This window comes from Corvus kubaryi, unplaced genomic scaffold, assembly GCF_017639235.1.
Source record: "Corvus kubaryi isolate FWS band 111438036 unplaced genomic scaffold, C.kubaryi_AGA036_p1.0 split1-37296, whole genome shotgun sequence".
Lineage (NCBI taxonomy): Eukaryota > Metazoa > Chordata > Aves > Passeriformes > Corvidae > Corvus > Corvus kubaryi.
In genome coordinates this window covers 12,876,202-12,894,136 of record NW_024582075.1, presented here as the reverse complement: position 1 = coordinate 12,894,136, position 17,935 = coordinate 12,876,202, and the positions used below count along the sequence as shown (strand labels likewise).

Here is a 17,935-nt window from a genome sequence, read left to right as displayed (position 1 = left end):
CCCAGCACCGCCCCGCAGCGTCGCCGCGGCCCGCAGCACCACGCCGCCCCGCAGCACCGCGCCGCCCCGCAGCACCGCCCCCAGCACCGCCCCGCAGCACCGCCGCGGCCCGTGACGCCTGTGGCGGCGCCGGGCGAAGGCGGCCGGATCGTGACAGGTGGCGATGGCGGCGGCCATGGCGGAGGCGGCCGCGCCCGACTACGAGTCGGCGGAACTGTACACGCGCGCGTTCCGCGTGGGCTCCCTGGGCCGCGGCTGGCGGCGGCTGCTGGGGCCGCCCGACCTCTCGCTGGCGGCGGAGGCGGCGGAGGCGGCGGAGGCGGCGGAGGAGGAGGACGCGGCCGTGGCGGCGGCGCTGGGCTGCGCGCCGGGTACGGCGGCCGAGCTGCGCGCCGTCTGCAGGTGGGGAAGCCCGGCTGTCTCCCGGCCGGGATTTGCGGCTCCGGTGTGAGGGGGACGCCGGTGGCCTCGGCTCGGCGCTGGTGCGGGGGGGGTGGCTGGCGCTGTCGCCGGATGCCGCAGCGGTTCCTCAAGAGAGGTGGGAGGTGTTCGGGCAAAACCACTCCAGAGCAGCCTCTTCCGGGTGTGTGGCACGTGTTTTGTTTCTATATCCCGGGTAAATACAGAATCAGAGACTGTCAGAGGGTTGTAATGGACCTTAAAGGCCATATAACCCCATGGCATGTGCAGGGGCACCTTTCACTAGAGCAGGTTGCTCAAAGCCCCATCCAACCTGGCCTTGAATACAGCCAGGGATGGGGCATCCACAGCTTCTCTGGGCAACCTGTTCCAGTGCCTGACCACCCTTACAGAAGAGAACTTCTTCGTAGTACTAATTCAAGCCTACTCTCTTTTAGTTTGAATCCCTTGAAAGCATCATTTAGAGTAGTTCAGGTAGCTGGCAGCATACAGTACCTGTTGAGCACCTCTTGGTCCTTGGCCTCAACTGACTTATTTTTCTCAGGGCTGGTGGTGAAGTGAGAGCTATGCAAGTGCTTTGAGGGGGTTGAAGCAGCAGCAGCATCTAACACGCTATAGCTGGAAGGCTTTCAGGTCACATGGATAGTAAGAATTGTCATGCACCTGTAGAAAAGGCCTGATTTCAGGCAGTAGTTCCTGTAGAAATCGTCACAGTTGGTGACTTATCTGTAGTCGATCAGTAAGGAAGACATGCCAGAGTTCAGTTCCTATCTGTATAGCTTTGTGCTTCAGCTGTCACAGTTCTGGTGACCAACATAAGTTTTTACCATTACTAAGTAAAAATAGAGGATGATGTTGGTTTAAAAAAAATGTATTCTGGTGTGGCAGAAGCTGTGATAATTACTCTGTAAGCTCTTCCAGTGTAGGTGATTGCTCCTGTGCTGTGCCTTATTCTCTCTGGCGACTTTGTTGCCTGAGCCTTTGTTGCTGTTTTCATTTGAATTCCAAGGAGTTTTTCCTGTGGTTTCTGTATTTTTCCCTGCATTCCTTCTGCTTTTTTCTTCTATTCTGCTTTCTTCAGTTTACCACTTCTGCGTTTCACTTGCTATCTGCATTTGCAGTTTTGCATTTGTGTTACAGAGCAATGCTGTTTGAGGCAGAGTTTACTGTGAGCAGTGGTCATCTGGGAAAGAGAAAAATGACTGGTGATGTATAATGGGGAGAGAACTGATCATGTGGCAGCTGTTTGTTGGCTTTGCAGGAGAATGAAGCTGAACATGCACATCCTGGTGTGACCTTTCCCCTGTTCAGGCTGGAAATCCCAATCTGTAATCTCTGTGTGCTTTTGCTTTTAAATAAATAAATTTAAGAGGTCCTAGCCTCTTGAGTCTCTCCTTAGCATTGGCAAACTTCAAATCGCTACCTCTGATCACTTTCACCCACCTGCTCTGAGCTGCTCATATTCCTGTCTTGAGGAGACATGAGAACACCGGGCTACACCAAGATCTGTTCTATGATGTCCTGGGATCACATTTATTTATTGGTGTAAATGTAACTTTGTAACTGCTGAAATGAACACATAATGGATATAAAGACACATTTTTCTGACTGTAAACTACTTCTAAGGAAAATTCTATCAAATTAAGTAGCTTTTCTTTGGGTAGAAGAGAGACGGGAAGATGTGGGTATACCTACATCTGTTTTAAAAATAGTGTTGGATTGAGAGAATCTTTCGTGTATTCAGGATGAAGTTTTTCAATACCCATCATTAAATCTTTTTTAGAGTAGTGACATAGCATACATTTAAGTGTTCCTGATGATTTAGAGTCTTCTGGTGAGGAGAAATGGTATGTTTAAATGTTATTTAACTCTTTGGGCATCCAGTGCATTGTGGTTATTGGGGGTTTTTTGGTTGGTTGGTTGGTTGGTTTTTGTGGTGGTGGTGTTGTTTACTTTTAGTTTGTTTTGTTGGGGTTTTTTTGTTTATTTATTGGTTTGGTTTTTTGTCATTGTTTTGTTTGTTTGTTTTTGTTCTATTATTGTTATTTTATTCTATTTTCTTCCTGTAATACATTCCTGCAAACAGAATGCAGGGAAAAATTTGCATCGTCAATCACTTTCATTTGACTCAGTAAGAATACCTTGCATATTGCTCAACTTGTATGCCGATAATCATTCTAGAGATTGCTTGTGTTTTCATCAGATCTTAAATAGCTGTAAAACTGTGTCCTTATCTAGAAGATGCCATCAGTAATTCTCTTAGATAACCAAGGTGTCAAAAGAGTAAAGTTCTAGGTTTTGTTCAAATGTCTCAGCAGTCTGTGAGCAAAGAAGTTTACCTTGGTATTCGTAATTGGTGCTTGAGTGACTGAAGTCCTTCAATGTTGGAGATGCTGAGTTATGTTACCCTGTTTTGTATTCTGTGTGATTTGTTGCGTGCATGTGTAGGTCAGGCTAAGCCTCAAATCACTGTGGGTTTTAGGTAGGTCAAGAGAGGTGAGGCTTGCAGGTACCTTATTCCGCTTCAGCCCTATTCATCTTCTTGATTTATTAGAAGAGGTAGTTGTAAATATCTCTAGGGATGTGTTATAAAGCTGCATTAAGCTAGCATTAACGTCTTAACGTATTAGTATCTGGGGTCTTGTGGTATTAGTGTCTCAAAGGTGATGAAAGTACTGCCTTTAAAATATGTGCAATATAAAGAGTAATATGGATACTGTATCTGCTTATTCTGAAGTATCAGGCCAAATATTAAAATATCTTTGAATTTCTGAAACTGAGAAAAACTCATTGTGCTGCTAGAATATTCTGGGAAAAGTAAAGTCACAGTGATTAAAGGCTTCATTGGTAGTTCTGTTTCCATGTCTACATTTTCAGAGAGATGTCTTTGGCCTTCTTATTTCTGATCACCTTAATATTTCTTTGTAGGGAACATAAATTCATGTGGCACTTTGCATTTTGTTTTTTTCAAGTGACACTTTCAACTATTGTTCCTCATCACTGTCCTGCACTTCACCTTGGTTTCCATTAAACAGCGTGGCCAGTGTTTTTCCCTCTACTGTAACCGTGTGCACCAAGTGAATTTGTTGTGCAGGCAGGGAATAGTGTCTTTGGGGACACAGGAGGATCCCAAGCTTGTGGCTGTCAGGAGTGAGGTGTTGCTAGTGCAAACTCTGTATTGCATGCACTTGTGTGTCTGAGGTGTCTGACACTGACTTAGCCTTAATTTCTGGGGGGATCAGCTGTTTGTAAAGCCTGGTTTCCTCAGGACCATGGACCAAGTATTGCGTATGTGATTCCACAGGCAGCAGTGGAGTTACACGGGGAGTTCCACCATGGCTTGTGCATATGGCCATACAGCAAAGCGTTTCAAGACATCAATGCATGTGATACAATGACGTATGTAATTAATTATTAGACTGAGTTTTAATACTAAAAAAAGCGCTCTGCTTTTCCTGTAGAAATCGAGGGTTTCTGACTTTTCAGGAGTGAGAAATGGCAGTATCAGTGCTTGCAAGGTTCCATGGAACTTGTCAGGGGTTCCCTTTACACTAGCCACCTTTCTGTCTTTACAAGGAAAAAGAGGAAGCAGCTTTTATGTCAATTATTTTACACAGTATCTGTTTGTAGCAGCTTTTCTGGGGATGTTAGCTTGTTCCCTGAGTCAGGCAATTAATGGGCATGGTGTGGATACTACAGCCAGAGATCTCACCTAGGACTATGGGAAGAAAGAAAAGCACAAGTATTGTTAGTGAGTTCTGACATATTGTTGGTGGGTTCTCACACAGAAGGGAAATGGGAAACTGTCACCTTTGATGCAAGTGAAATGGTAGGTAATAGACATTTTCAGATCCTGTGGTGTTTAATGAACTGCATACAAAGTAATTTCCTCAAAATGGTACCTAGTCAAGTGACTTGGGCTCTTTGGTGAATGGGATCATTGATCCATGTGCTGAAAGACCTTGGATAAATAATTTGGTCATGTTGTCAGTTTTACAGAAAGAGTCAGTTGTAAGTTGATTTATCTGTCAGGAGATATCATTTACTTGATTATGTGGGCTGTTCATAACATGGCTCTATGCTGCCTGGAGAACAGCCCCATCTAAATAGCTAATGCTTGAACTGTGTTCCCCAAAGTGCTGTTGTCCATCTTTGTGTTAGTTAAATTACTGTTTCTCAGCGTGTTTCAGTCTACACTTGACACTTTGTTGTCTGTGCCACCACTTCCTCAAGTGGGAATCTAGGAATAAGGTTCACTCTGTTTCCAGGAGGTTGTGGCTAATTGCTGCAAAGTTCCTTTAAAAATGGTGCTTCTGAAAGAATTCCATTTTCTCAGTAACTTAAAAAATTATTGTCTGTTTGAGATGAAAACTGTAAAATAGAAAGTTTAAAACTTTTTATGTTGCTCGATGGTAAGTAACTAAACAACAGTAAATTCAAATTACTGTCAATACAGGGTGACTTTATTGGCTCATCGGAACAAAGCCATCTGTCCACAATCAAATTTTATCTCTGACTTTTGCTTGTTGTCCGCTGATAACAATTGATTCCAGACTTATATTTCTCAATTACTTTGTATTCGTATGCAGTTCCACTCCAAATGGTTACTCATTACTACAGCGATATTATTGTTGACATGGGGAATGTTGTAAGATTATAATGAAAAAGAATATAATGAAATCATAAATGTTATTGAGAATAAATGGTACCGTTCAAAAGTTTTTCCTGGACTTCACCAGTGGTAGGATTGTCCCATGAAGAGATGGGTTTGCACAAGAGTTTGCTGGGATTTGAACTGCAGGTGGACTTAGGCATTGGTATAAGCCCTGCCTTTGTATAGTCAGCAAAAGTGGAGAGACAAAAGCAATCAAGTCTGATTCAAAGCAGGTGATACTTCTCTGTTTTAAATATTTTTTTTTTCTCAGACTATTTTTAAGCTGCATAAAATTCTTTTGTGGTTAATGCAAGATGCTTCTGGGAAGGACGGCAGGGGAAGGAATGCATGTATGATTCCTCTGAATCTGGTGTGCTGCCATGCACAACCTAAAATGGGAACCCATAAATGGGACCAGGTGGTGAAACCACCTCTAGGCTGCTGCCTCTTATACTTGCCAGACTGTGAGAAACCGCTGCCGTGTCTGAAGAGGATAGCTCTAGATTTAGATTAGATTAGATATCAGGAAGAAATTCTTTACTGTGTAGAATGGTGAGGCACTGGAAGAATGTTGCCCAGAGAAGTTGTGGGTGCTTCATCCCTGGAAGTGTTCAAGGCCAGGTGGGATGGGCCCCTGAGCAACCTGGTCCAGTGAAAGGTGTCCCTGCCAATGGTGCTGGGGGGAGTGGAACTAGATGATCTTTTAAGGTCCCTTCCAACCCAAACTGTTTTATGATTCTGTGATTCTATCTGATTTTTTTTGTTGTTCTAGCATTGATATGTTAATGTCTTCTAAAAAAGAAGAGGACCCAGATGTTATTCCTGAAGATAGCAGTCTGCTCACTCTTCGGTATGCTGTTACAGTGTTCTCACGGTACCCTTATTTGGGGTGGGGTGGAAAATCAGCACAGAAGTACAGCTGGCTGCTTGTTTCCTTTACAGGCAGTGGTGTACTTTCTGGAGCACCATAAAAAATACCGTAAAGGCAGAAACACCAGCTTATTATGGGGTCATTGGTTGAATCTTCTGCTTGAATGTTGCTTAGGAATATTTTATTGATATATACAGAATATGCCATCTTTCTTATTGGAAAAGGATTTCTGGACGTATTTGCTTCTGAAGTAGTGCCTAAGTTTGGAGTGTGCAGGGACCTTCTGATAGTCATTTGTGTGAGGTTCCTCCAAAAAAACCTGTGTCTCATACCTTTAGTAACTCACAGTCACACTGTAACAGCCTAAGTGCTGATGCTGTATCCAGATAACTTCTTTATCTGAACCTACTCTGTTTTGTTGAATTTTGTTTTGTTCATAGAATTTGTTGATACTACTGGTTCATTTCAGAGGTTAATCAATATATGTTAGGTTTCTATCACTTAGCAAACTTGGAACTCATGCTTGTCCAGTTCAGACCTTTGCTGTACTTTACATAACACTAGTATAAAGAAATGTGTTTAGACTGTGATCAGTGTTAAGCCTGATTGTTACTGAAAATCCTTAGGAGGATCAGTAAACTTGTCCTGGATGTTAAGGATCTGGTGTTCATGCAGTGGTTAAATACATATATTTTAGTACATATTCTACTTACAGTACTCTTTCTTCTACAAATGATAATGAAGGTTTGTTTTGGGGTTTTTTTAAAGTGTCTATGCTATGGGGCTGAGAAAGAATATTTGTGGGTTGTTTCTTTCCTTGTGTTTTGCTTGAATGTGTATTCAATTTTTTTAAAGTAGAAGGAATTTTGCTTCCTCAAAGGTTGCAAAGTGTTCTGTCCTAGGACAGCCTCTTCAAACAACATTTTGCTGTGTTTTCTTGTGAGTGTAAAACTGCTCACAAACAACCTGTTATTTGTACATAAGGGGGAAAAAACCTACGAGCTGAAATCCACAAGCTGGCCTGTGTACTATCACGTTTTAGGAGAGTCAGGAGATGAGTATTTTAAGTTAGTCTGTCCCACTAAGGCAGGAATCCTGCTCTTTGAAAGCTGCTCTGTAGTAGCTTGTGTCATTTAAAAATATTAAATTCTTGAAATTCTACATGGAAATTGTTAAATAAAATTTTGTCTTGTGTTCCTGCCCCTCAGAATTAGAAAGAAGAACTTAGAGAGGAGAGAAGAAACAATTATTGTGGATCGGGCTTGCAGACAAGAAACTCTTACCTATGAGATGGTAAGTTGCCTGTCATCTCATAGGATCTCGAGACAGCCAAAATCGTACTTCTGGCTGCTCTTTTATTCACCACTATGAAATGTACAGTGTAAATGTTTGCAGATTCAAGTTTGCAGGTAATGATTAAGGATAAAGACATTTTATAGAAAGATAGGACAGGAAGTCTGCTCTTAATTGTCTATTAATACTGGAGGAAGTTAAGGAGGAACTCCAGCTCATTACGACTGTATGACTGCTTTCTCTAAGTGCTGTGAACTTAGAGCTAGACAAAAAGTGTAATGTTTTTGCTGCTGGAGTCCAGTGTTGGAAACTAAGCTTCAGTGTGTGAATGACTGTGAGCTAGTTTCTGTAGGGCTGAAAGAAGAAGACAGTAGTGGCACAGTGGCAGTAAATTCCTAATTCTGAGCTTTGTAACCCAAGTTTTTCAGCCATTCTGAACTGCCAGGAACCAAAAGTGTAGTCATCAGCCCCTAAAAAGCCTTATTGGAAACTTTAAACTATGTTTAGTACCTTTTTTTAAAATTATTTCTTCACAGCCATTAAAGTCCTAAACAGCAAAACCTCATTCATAAATATTCATAGAATCATTAAGGTTAAAAGACCTTTAGGATCATTGAGCCCAACCATTACCTTAACACTGCCAAATCCACCTCTAAACTGTATCCCTGAGCACCACATACACACATTCTTTGAACTCTTCCAGGGACACTGAAGTGCTGGAGTCTATGGCTTGAACAAGCCATGAACTGCTTCAAAAATTAGGGACAGAAGTGTAGTGAGGAAAGAACCTCATGTGACTATTAGACATTTTTTCCCCTTGAAGCTTCCTGGTTTGTCATGAGTTATCATGTTTCAGCTGTTCACAGACCCAGGCACAATATGTAAACAACATGATGCAACTACTCTGCTGGGCTCTTAGCCTGGGGAATATCTGAGAAAATATTAGCAACAGAAACCTTCATAAAGGGTTTCAATGAGTGGTGTCTTACTACTATTACTGAAGAATGAGCACATGGTCATTTACTGCATTCTTTAAGTGAGCTGTGTCAGAGCTGTGATTCTGTTGTTGGGGCCACAGTGCCTCTGTACAGGAGGAGAGCAGTAAGAAACATGAGTTTGGGATGTATCACATGAAGAGGGCAGATGCAAGGCAGAGAGCACAAGTATCTGTGACGTCTCACAGGAGTACAAGTTCCTGTTACTAAATCTGAAGAATACTCTGTGCTGGTGGGAAGTGTTTGTGCAGGAAGTATTCTCTCTTGATTTGTCGGAAAAGGAGGAAACTGCCACAGAAAAGTGCCCTCCCTCATTCTCACAGCTGGGCTATGTCTTAAACACGAAGCAGGATGGCAATGTAGGGATGCATTTACTTCTCTTCTAAAACACAGTACTGTGGCAAGGGCAGTGCTGGGTTTTGGGTTTGGATTTTGGAGAAATTGTGGCCTCCAGCTATGTCTAGCTTCCCCAATAAGAGGGAGTGTTGCACTAACTGTAATTTTCATATGCTTCATTCTGTGTATGTTTTCTAGGTCAGTGTTTCCCAAGTTGAGTGTTGCAATCCCCCTTTACATATGAAAGCATTCAAAGACTATTTCAAAGCACTAAATGGTGAAAGTTGGTAGCTGCTGGTTTCCATGAGGGCAGAATGACAGCAGCCTCTAATTCCTTTATGCAGGGCCTCTCAATAGCCAGCTATCTTGCAACAAAGCTTAGAAATGAAGGAACATGCTTGAACTGCTAGAGCAGTTTCTCACTTTTCCACCTTGGAGGAAGTAAGCTGTTTTCAATTCAGAAGGCTACATAGTCAAAAATGAGTTAGCATTTTTCAGCATTCAGACTGTTACCCAGGGTCTATCATATATATATATTTATATATATGTGTAGTTGCCAATATAATATATATATGTATATGTGTATATATTTTTCCAGGAGTCACATGCAACTGGAAAGAGGCCAGACAATCCAGCAGATCTAATTGAGGAGGGAGAACTTCTTTTAACTCTGAACATCTTTTATCCTGTTATATTTCAGAAGGTTAGTATGAAATTCTCTGGCTTGTATTGTGATTCTTTCCTATTCAGGTAATATCTTGCTCTCCCAAGCACTTTAAATCAGTGAGTCCACTGAAGACATGTGGTAAACCCTTAAACTCTGGCAATTTCTTAAAGCTTTTTCAGAATCTGGCTTTCATTCTGTTAGCAGTTTACATAACAAAACTTTTACAGTAATTACTCAGTAGTTAATTTATTTTACAGAAAGCTCAAAATCTGAAACTAAATACATGAAAACGAAAATACTCTTTCTGGATTTGGGATAAGTGAGCTCTGATTTTCTGTCTTTCTTGCACTTTCTGATGGAGAATGTAACTTTTGAGTTTCTGAATAAAACTAATAAATGTCAGTCTTAGGAGAGGCTATGGCAAGATGCTTTCAGAGAAGTGATGTGCCAGATGCTACCAGTAATGACCTTAAGCTGTCAAATGAAGTGCAGTGCTAAGGTTGACAAGTTATAATTTATCTGAAGTTTGTATGCTGTGTTCTTTGTAGCATAAAGATCACAAACCCTACCAAACGGTCCTTGTACTGGGCAGCCAGAAGCTCACTGAGCTGAGAGACTCGATTTCCTGCGTCAGTGACCTCCAGATAGGTGGTGAGTTCAGCAGTCAGCCAGATCAAGCACCAGAGCATATCAGCAAGGTAAAACTTTCTATGTGGAACCTTCTACATGTCTAGGTGCCTTGCAAACATAGAGAGGGAGGTAGAATTTTGTTTGTTTTGTTTTTTTCTTCAGCCCTAAATTCAGCTGCACTAGTTCTGCCTGTTGGTTGCACTGCAGGTAAATACTTCGTAACGGCATTACCAAGGTGATCTGTTTTGTGCAATGTCACAAAAAACATCATCATTGCTACTGCTAGAAAATAGAAACACTAGCAGCAAGTTTTGCATAGATATATCACTGTGGACTGATTTTATTTTGAGCTATATTCTCAAACACCAGAGGTAATAGCTAACTAAATGTAGAACCATCCCACTATGCTTTGTTGTTTGCAACTGGGTGCTGATCAAAAGCAGGGGTGAAGATTATTCTTCTCTCCCAAAGTTGCCAGGTTCTCTCTGGATATGAGCAAAACAAGTCATCTAGTTGAAAATACTGAAATTGATCATATATTGTATGACATATAATATATGTCATATGATTGAATGGTTGAGGTTGAAAGGGACTTGTGGAGGTCATCTGGTCTACCCCCTCCACTCATGCAAGGCCACCTACAGCTGGTTGTCCATGACCATGCCCTGACTTTTTTTGCATATCTCCAAGGATAGAGGTTGCACAACCTCCCTGGACAACCTGTGTCAGTGTTCAGTCATGTTCAGAGTAAAGAAGTGTTTCTTGAGGTTCAGGAGGAACTGCAGGTGTTTCAGTTTGTGCCTATTGACTCTGATCCTGTCACTTGGCACCACTAAAATGAGCCTGGCTCCATCCTCGTTGCACCCTTGCTAGAGGAATTGTGTATGTTAATAAGATTCCCCTACCTGAGCTTTCTCTTCAGGGTTATCACTTTCTCACCCACTCCTTTTAGGAAAGATGCTGCAGCCCCTTCATCTTCATGGCCCTTGTGGGACTCTTTCTCTAGTATGTCCATGTCTCTCTTACACTGAGTAGCCAAGAACTGAAGAGAGGACTTAAGTTATGGCCTCACTAGTTCTGAGGAGAACTGAAGGATCACCTCCCTTGACCTGCTGGCAATATTTTATCTAATGCAGCACAGAATCCCATCTGCTCCATCTGCTGTCTTTGCTGCAAGAACATGTTGGCTCATGTTCAGTTTGGGATCCGTCAGGATCCTTTTTGCCTAGCTGCTTTCCAGCTGAGTGGCCCCCAGCACACAGTGGAGCATCAGCTTCTTTATCCCCAATGGAAAGACCACTTCTGCTTGCTCAATCTCACCAAGTTCTTGTTGGCCCATTTCTCTGGGCTGTTAAGATCCCTCTGTCTGGCAACAGGATCATCTGGTGTATCAGCCACTCCTTCCTGTTTTGTGTCAGCAGCGGAGAAGGTAATGGTAACAGACAGAAATTAATTGAAGAGTCTGAATGTAAAACACATTCCTACCACTGTGTCTTTGTGCAGGTCATCTGAGAAGCCGTGTCTTTGGTCCTGGTGTCTGCTTTTCCTGTGTTTTGACAGCCTAGAGTTAATAGCTCAAAGAGACCTCTGCGCACAAATGAGCATCCCCAGACTGGTCTGGTGATGGAGGGTACCTGATTGTCCATGGTTTTCCCATTTAGAATAAATAGGGAAAATCTTTATCAAATCCTTGAAGAGTGGCTGAGGGAGAAAAGGAGGCTCAAGGGAGACATGATCACTTTCTGCAACTATCTGAAAGGAGGGTGAGGAGGGTGTAGCCAGGTAGGGCGTCAGTTCTCCTGGGTAACAAGAGATAGGATGAGAGGAAACAGCCTATGATATGCATAGATATGCACCAAAGAAGGTTTAGATGGGATGGATACTATGAAACATTTATTCACTGCAGGGGTGGTCAGACATTGGAAGCTACCCAGGAAAGTAATGGAATCACCATCCATGAAGGTGTTCAAAAATGTGTGGATGTGGCATTTGGGGCACAACATAGTGGTGAACACGGTAGTGCTGGGTTAATGGTTGGACTTGATGATCTTAGAGGTCTTTTACAACATTAATGATTTTATGATTCTATTCCAACCACTTCCTGGGAAGCAGGGCCTCAGCATCCATAGTGGCTGCTTTGGAAGACAAATGCTTTCCTGGTGAACCATCCCTTCCTTTTTTCCTCCAGCTCTTATTGCTGAGTGCAGCATCACGTGACTTTGGATCAGTTTGGGTCAGCTGTCCAGCTACATTCCCTCTCAGCCTCTCATCCAGCCCCAGCCCACTGGTCTTGGGGAGACTTGAAGTGACAGCCTTGAAACTGTGCAACCACTGCTTAGCAGTAGCCAAAACACTGGTGTATCATCCACTCCCCCTTGCCAAAAATGCAGAGCATGCACCAGAAGGGCTGCTGTGAGGTTAAGTTAACTCCATTCCAGCCAATCTTTGTGCACTTGATCAGAACACAAAGTACTTTTCACTGAAATGACAGAGAATTATTGAAGTCTTGTCCCTTGCACACACACACGTGCACACTCACACACAACTATCACATGAGAGCACTCCCTGGTCACATCTGTATAAACAAGATAGTTGCAGTTCTGGAAGGTCCAGTTACCTCACTTCTAGGGTCTCACAAGAAAATCTATCATCCTTCAAAATGCTCCCTTAATTACAAAGTTTGTCACATGTAGACAGTCCATTTGTAACATTCTCCTCTATCAAAGATAATTAACAGTTTATGGCAGTCGTACCAGCAGTGCAAGAGTCACCAGATGCCAAACCAACTCCAGAAGCTGAGCTGACCATTAACCTGCTGCCACCATGTTCTCTAAACCGTATCTCCAAGTGCCACATTCACACACCTTTTCAACATTCCCAGGGATGGTGATTTCACCGCTTCACTGAGCAGCTTATTCCAATGCCTGAGCATCACCTGCTGATGGGAAATAGGGAATAAATCTCCTTTTTTTTTGCTTTGCTTCTGCATGCTGCCTTTGCATTTTTCTCATTAAGCTGCCTTTATCTCAACCCATGAGTTTGCCTGTCTTTTGTTTCCCCAGTCCTGTTAAGAAAGAGAAGTGAGAGAGCAGCTGGATAGGTATCTGGTAGCCACCCAAAGTCAACGCACTGCATCTTGCTAAATTTTTAAAATATTATTCTTTTTTAAAGTCAGTGCCTTGCAATTACTGAATTTGGGCAGCGATGCTTATGTTCTTGTTCTGTGTTTTTGTAGAAGTCCATAACTGCTATGATGGGGACAAAAATAAGAGAAGAGCACTCAAGTAACCTGTAATGGCTTGAGAGCAGTATCAGCAGAGTAGCTACATAGCTGGCAACCATATGAGCCTAGCTGTCACACCAGCATCTACAATCAGAGCAGAACTTTTCTTAGATACCTGTAGAATGACATCTCTTAATATAATTTACATACTTAAAATGCTTGGATTTTTGACATGTTCTTGTTTAAGGTGTTTAATCTCTCATAACACTAATGGAGACTTCTCTTTCTGTCTCTCAGGATCTCTACAAATCTGCCTTCTTCTATTTTGAAGGCATCTTCTATAATGATAAAAGATACCCAGAGTGCAGAGATCTGAGCAGGTACAGTATTTGTAGATGGTAACTAAGGAAAACAGTAAGGAACATAAAATTTGTTTCATTTTGTTTATGACTTGTGGTGTTTCAGATACTGGAATGTCTAGAGTATGAAGCTGGAATGGACTTTTTCTACTGTTTTTCCATGTTTAATTGATTTTTACGGAGAAGTTTAACTTTACTTGCTCTAGTTATTCCTTCCATTTGCTTCACTTTTGAAAAGAGTATGAATACATTTTTTAACCTGCAAATCCTGTTTTGCTCTGTTGAGATGGGATTTCAATGTAAGGTGACAGGTGCCATTTTGTACTGGCTTTTTACGTGCCCTCCCTACTTGTGATGGCAATTCGAAGACTTGCCTGTGAGGTAGAAGGTGGGTCAGAAAGACAACAAACTCAGCTGTGGTTGTCGCGCTCAGTCTTGAAAATATGCTGAATGCCTTCATTGTAAAGTCAACATAGTGTCTGTGTGACTGCTCAGAAAAGAAATCTGAGATTTTAAGGAAGTATGGTCTTGCTGATACACTAGTGAGATTTGGGAGATCAAAATGTTTAAAATGGCTAGTATGGAAGAGCTGAGTTTGGACCCTGTTGTTCTGCCAGATTTGTATGTGACTTCAGGGAAATTAATATTTTACTTCTTGTCTTTCTGTCTCTGAACAACAATGATCTTCATAGAAGGGCTTGTCATAGCATACACAGCTTGTAGAATTAGATGCCTTGTGTGTAGGAGTGTGCTGAAAAGCCAAAAAGAAATTGACAGTGACCAGTGCCCTTCCAGTGCTAAATTTTGGTTGTAACTGCACTTGTCAGCTTTGTGTTTCTCCTTGACAAAAACAAAATAAAAAAAGCTTTTCAGTACTTTAAAACAAAGTTATTGACCAAGGGGGCAAAATGACCTGCTAGTAACTTGAATTACTGGACTACTTGAGAAGTGTTGTGCTGTGAACAGTCTGACCTGGATGGGTGCCATCAGGAGCATACACTGACTAAAACTCCTCAGGGAAGCTGCCTGGTAAGGACTGAAAGGCAGATGTTCCACTAAAGCAGTGCACAGTTTTATGGGGTTGTGGTAGTGCTGTGAAATCACCTTAAATTATTACAAAATGTTGTGAACTGTTTTGATTTCCATCATTTAACTGTGTCTCAGTGAAGAGTTTTGCATGTCCCCCAAGGCATCTTTTTCTGTGCATTCACAGTTCATAGCTTTGCTATGCTGATAGCCTTTTCTGTTTTCAGAACAATTATAGAGTGGTCAGAATCTCATGACAGAGGCTATGAAAATCTTCAGTCTGTTAAGATGGAGGACTATGTATTTAATGATTTATCCCTCAAACTTGGCTTTCCATACCTTTACTGCCACCAAGGGAACTGTGAACACATCATTATAATCACAGATATAAGGTAAGTTACTATTCTTTGGGAGTCCTTAGGCAAATGAAAGTAAGCCTTCTCTGGAGAACTTCAGCCGTTAAATGCTGAATGTTTGTTAGACTAACTTATTTGCTTTAAGATTATTCTACTGCCTTCTGCAGGGTTTTTCTTCCATATACATGGGAGTATCTCTGAAAGAAGAGGAGTAATCTTCCTTGCTTTTTTCTTTTTAATTTGCATGCAAAGACTGCTTTCTAATTAGTGTGGTATGACTGTTAACAGGAACGGCAACCACAGTGTCAAGATCTTTCTGTGTAGAGATGTGTGGCAGATATACATACTGGTTCTGGAGCACCAGGGAGTGGAATGTTGTAGGCTGTGGCTGGGCTCATCTGGACTATTAGTTTGAACTTGAAGCTGAGGGGCAGGAACTGAAAAGAGAATAGAGGAGTGGAAATAGTGGGCAGAGGTGGATAGGCCAGGAAGAGAAGGAGAAGGTGATAGTGACTGTGAGGTGGCAACCACATCCACAGTAGAACTATTGTGTACACTTTACTTAGTGCATAACTAGAGAGAGCACTCCTCTGTTTGTCTGTAGTGGGTGGCAGGTCATTTTTTGTTCCTAGAGCCTGATGTACCAATGCATGATAATACATGGTGCTTTCCAAAAGGAGCACAACCCAAAGAAAAGCATAGATGTTGCACGTAGATGATCTCAGGTTTATGAGCCTCTAAAGATTTACCTGGCAATAGCTAGTTTGTCTGCATAGGAGATTAAAGCTTTAAAAAGACCACTGAAAGGAGATGGTCTGAAGACTTCTGAGTTACTGCACAAACTGAATTTACTTGTGATCATCGAATCCACAGATGGTTCAACTAGCAGTCTATCTCCAGATCTTCACCTGTGTTAAGAAATGTTAAGCAGAAATCTAGTCATAGTTTACATGGGAATTTCAATTGTGTCTTGTCTTCAATGTCTATGCTTATGTTCAGATAAATTTCAGTATGGCAAAGTCTTTATTGTATGAATTTATTTATTTCCCTCAAGGCTTATTCATCATGATGACTGTCTGGACAGGAATCTATATCCCTTGCTAATCAAGAAACATTGGCTATGTACCAGAAAATGCTTTGTGTGCAAAATGTATACAGCCAGGTATGCTATGTTCTTGACCCTATTGTCATCTTAATTAAGTCTTTCTAGGTGCTGCTACTAACTTAAAAAAAATAGTAAAAAATCAAAGCTCTGTATGTGTTTCATAATAATAATAATAATAATAATAATAATATTTGCTCTTCAAGCAGCTGACCTTTCACTAACCAGGAAAAGGCTTCCTGCAGATAGTGTTCATTTGGAGTTGATTCAGGAGATTCAAAAGAACTAAAATGAGTAAGATCAGTTATTTGGCTCATGTTCTTTTGCATACCTACAGCTTGGCTCTCTTATCAATTACTTTTGAAATCCTACTTTTGGGGGGAAATGCTGCATTTTTCCCCTTTGCAAGACATGTGTTTCAAATTCATTTACCAGAAATCGTACAGAGCTTTTGTTTAATCTAGCATCTATGCAGGTATAGATCTGTCCAACTCTTTTTTAAAAGGCATGTAACTTTCCCCACCTAAACTCCTAACCTCTACCTGAAAACTGTGTGCTCTGCAGCTGTTCTTGAAAGAACTCTTTGTGATTTTCTGCAGTTAAGAGAGCAGAATATGAATTTAGTGCTGTTTATACAGTTTAGTGATGTTAATTTAGATATGAGACAGACTTTCAATAAACAGGAGAAATTTCTCTAAAGACTAGGCTAGGCTCCCTGATTTTATAGATCTGAATGATTTATTTGCAGAAACACTGGTTGCCTTTTTTTCCCCCAGGACAGCTTATGCTCTCAGCCTCTGTTTGACACAGCAGCTGTGTCTTTGTTGTCTTCCTTGTTTGGCCTTAAGGCTTCCCTGGAATCATGCGAAGAGCCAATTCCCCTTGAGATGGGAGTCCATCCTAGTGTTCCTAGCAGAGCCCTGAGGATGCTTTCACAAGGGCCTGTGATCTGTGAGGCATTTGGCCATAAGGGGAGGTGGTGCCAAAGGGTCAATATGGGGGAAAAATGGGATGGGGAGGGTATTACCGGAGGTGATGTAAATGCATTAAATTAAAACCAGGATTAAGCACTAAGCTGAAGTGGGGACATGCTAAACTATGGACAGCAGAGCTGCTTTGGCTGGCTATCCTTTTTGTTCTAATCTGTGCAGATAGCATCTGTAATCACCAGAGGCCTTTAGCTGTTGTGGCCTCTTGAGTGCTATCATGCGTTAATTACTCAGTGACATGGCAGGCCCTTCTTGTATGTATTAATTTGTGTTCATGTTAACTTCAGTGCTTGCTGGAGTGTGCTGCAGTCCTCGTCTTGTCTGCCTTGTTCAGGTCCTGCTTTTAGACTCCTAAATGGTTTTGATTACTCAGAGGAGCTTGGGTCAGTACATGTCTGCTCCATACCACAGTTTGTTGCATTAAGGGAGAGAAGATTTATCTTTTATGACTTCGATGGTCTCAGGGTGGACAGAAGATTCCTGGGGGGTTTTTATGCACAGTACCAGCTACACAGGTTTGAGGAGTTTTTCAGGAAGTGCTGCTGTAGCTGCTGGGATTGACACAGAATGGGTGTGAAGTCTGGAAATGAGCTGTATGCTTGGGATGAGAGATACGCAATATAGGTAGTACTTAGTCTACATGAAATTATTACTGATGTTTGTTGCTGCCATCCCCAATCCTGAGTAAAATGTTGAGATATTTGTCACAAGTGTGTTGCACTTGTGAAAAAACACTTGTGTTTTGTAACCTGCAGGTGGGTAACCAACAGAGACAGTCTGGCCCCACAGGATCCTTGTTTCTTCTGTGATGTTTGTTTTCGGATGCTCCATTACGATTCAGAAGGCAGTAAACTGGGGGAGTTTCTTGCATATCCTTATGTTGATCCTGGGATTTTCAACTGAAACTGACATGCGCCAGGATGCATTTAGTGAACCACTGTTGGGGTCTCCCCCCCCGCCATGTAGCCCTGGGAGAGGGGCCCTGAGGGGACAGAGATGGGGTTTCCCTGCCCC

The 17,935-nt window shown here is 42.0% G+C and overlaps 1 protein-coding gene across 1 annotated transcript; it reads left to right on the top strand.

The window, feature by feature from the left end:
- The first annotated feature begins 93 nt into the window (after positions 1-93).
- SNAPC3 (small nuclear RNA activating complex polypeptide 3) lies at positions 94-17,935 on the top strand. Its single transcript, XM_042013068.1, has 9 exons — positions 94-402; positions 5,847-5,924; positions 7,154-7,238; positions 9,168-9,272; positions 9,785-9,934; positions 13,387-13,469; positions 14,702-14,866; positions 15,885-15,992; positions 17,677-17,935. The coding sequence occupies exons 1-9, from the start codon at positions 164-166 to the stop codon at positions 17,822-17,824; spliced, it is 1,161 nt and encodes a 386-aa protein (XP_041869002.1). The 5' UTR covers positions 94-163; the 3' UTR covers positions 17,825-17,935.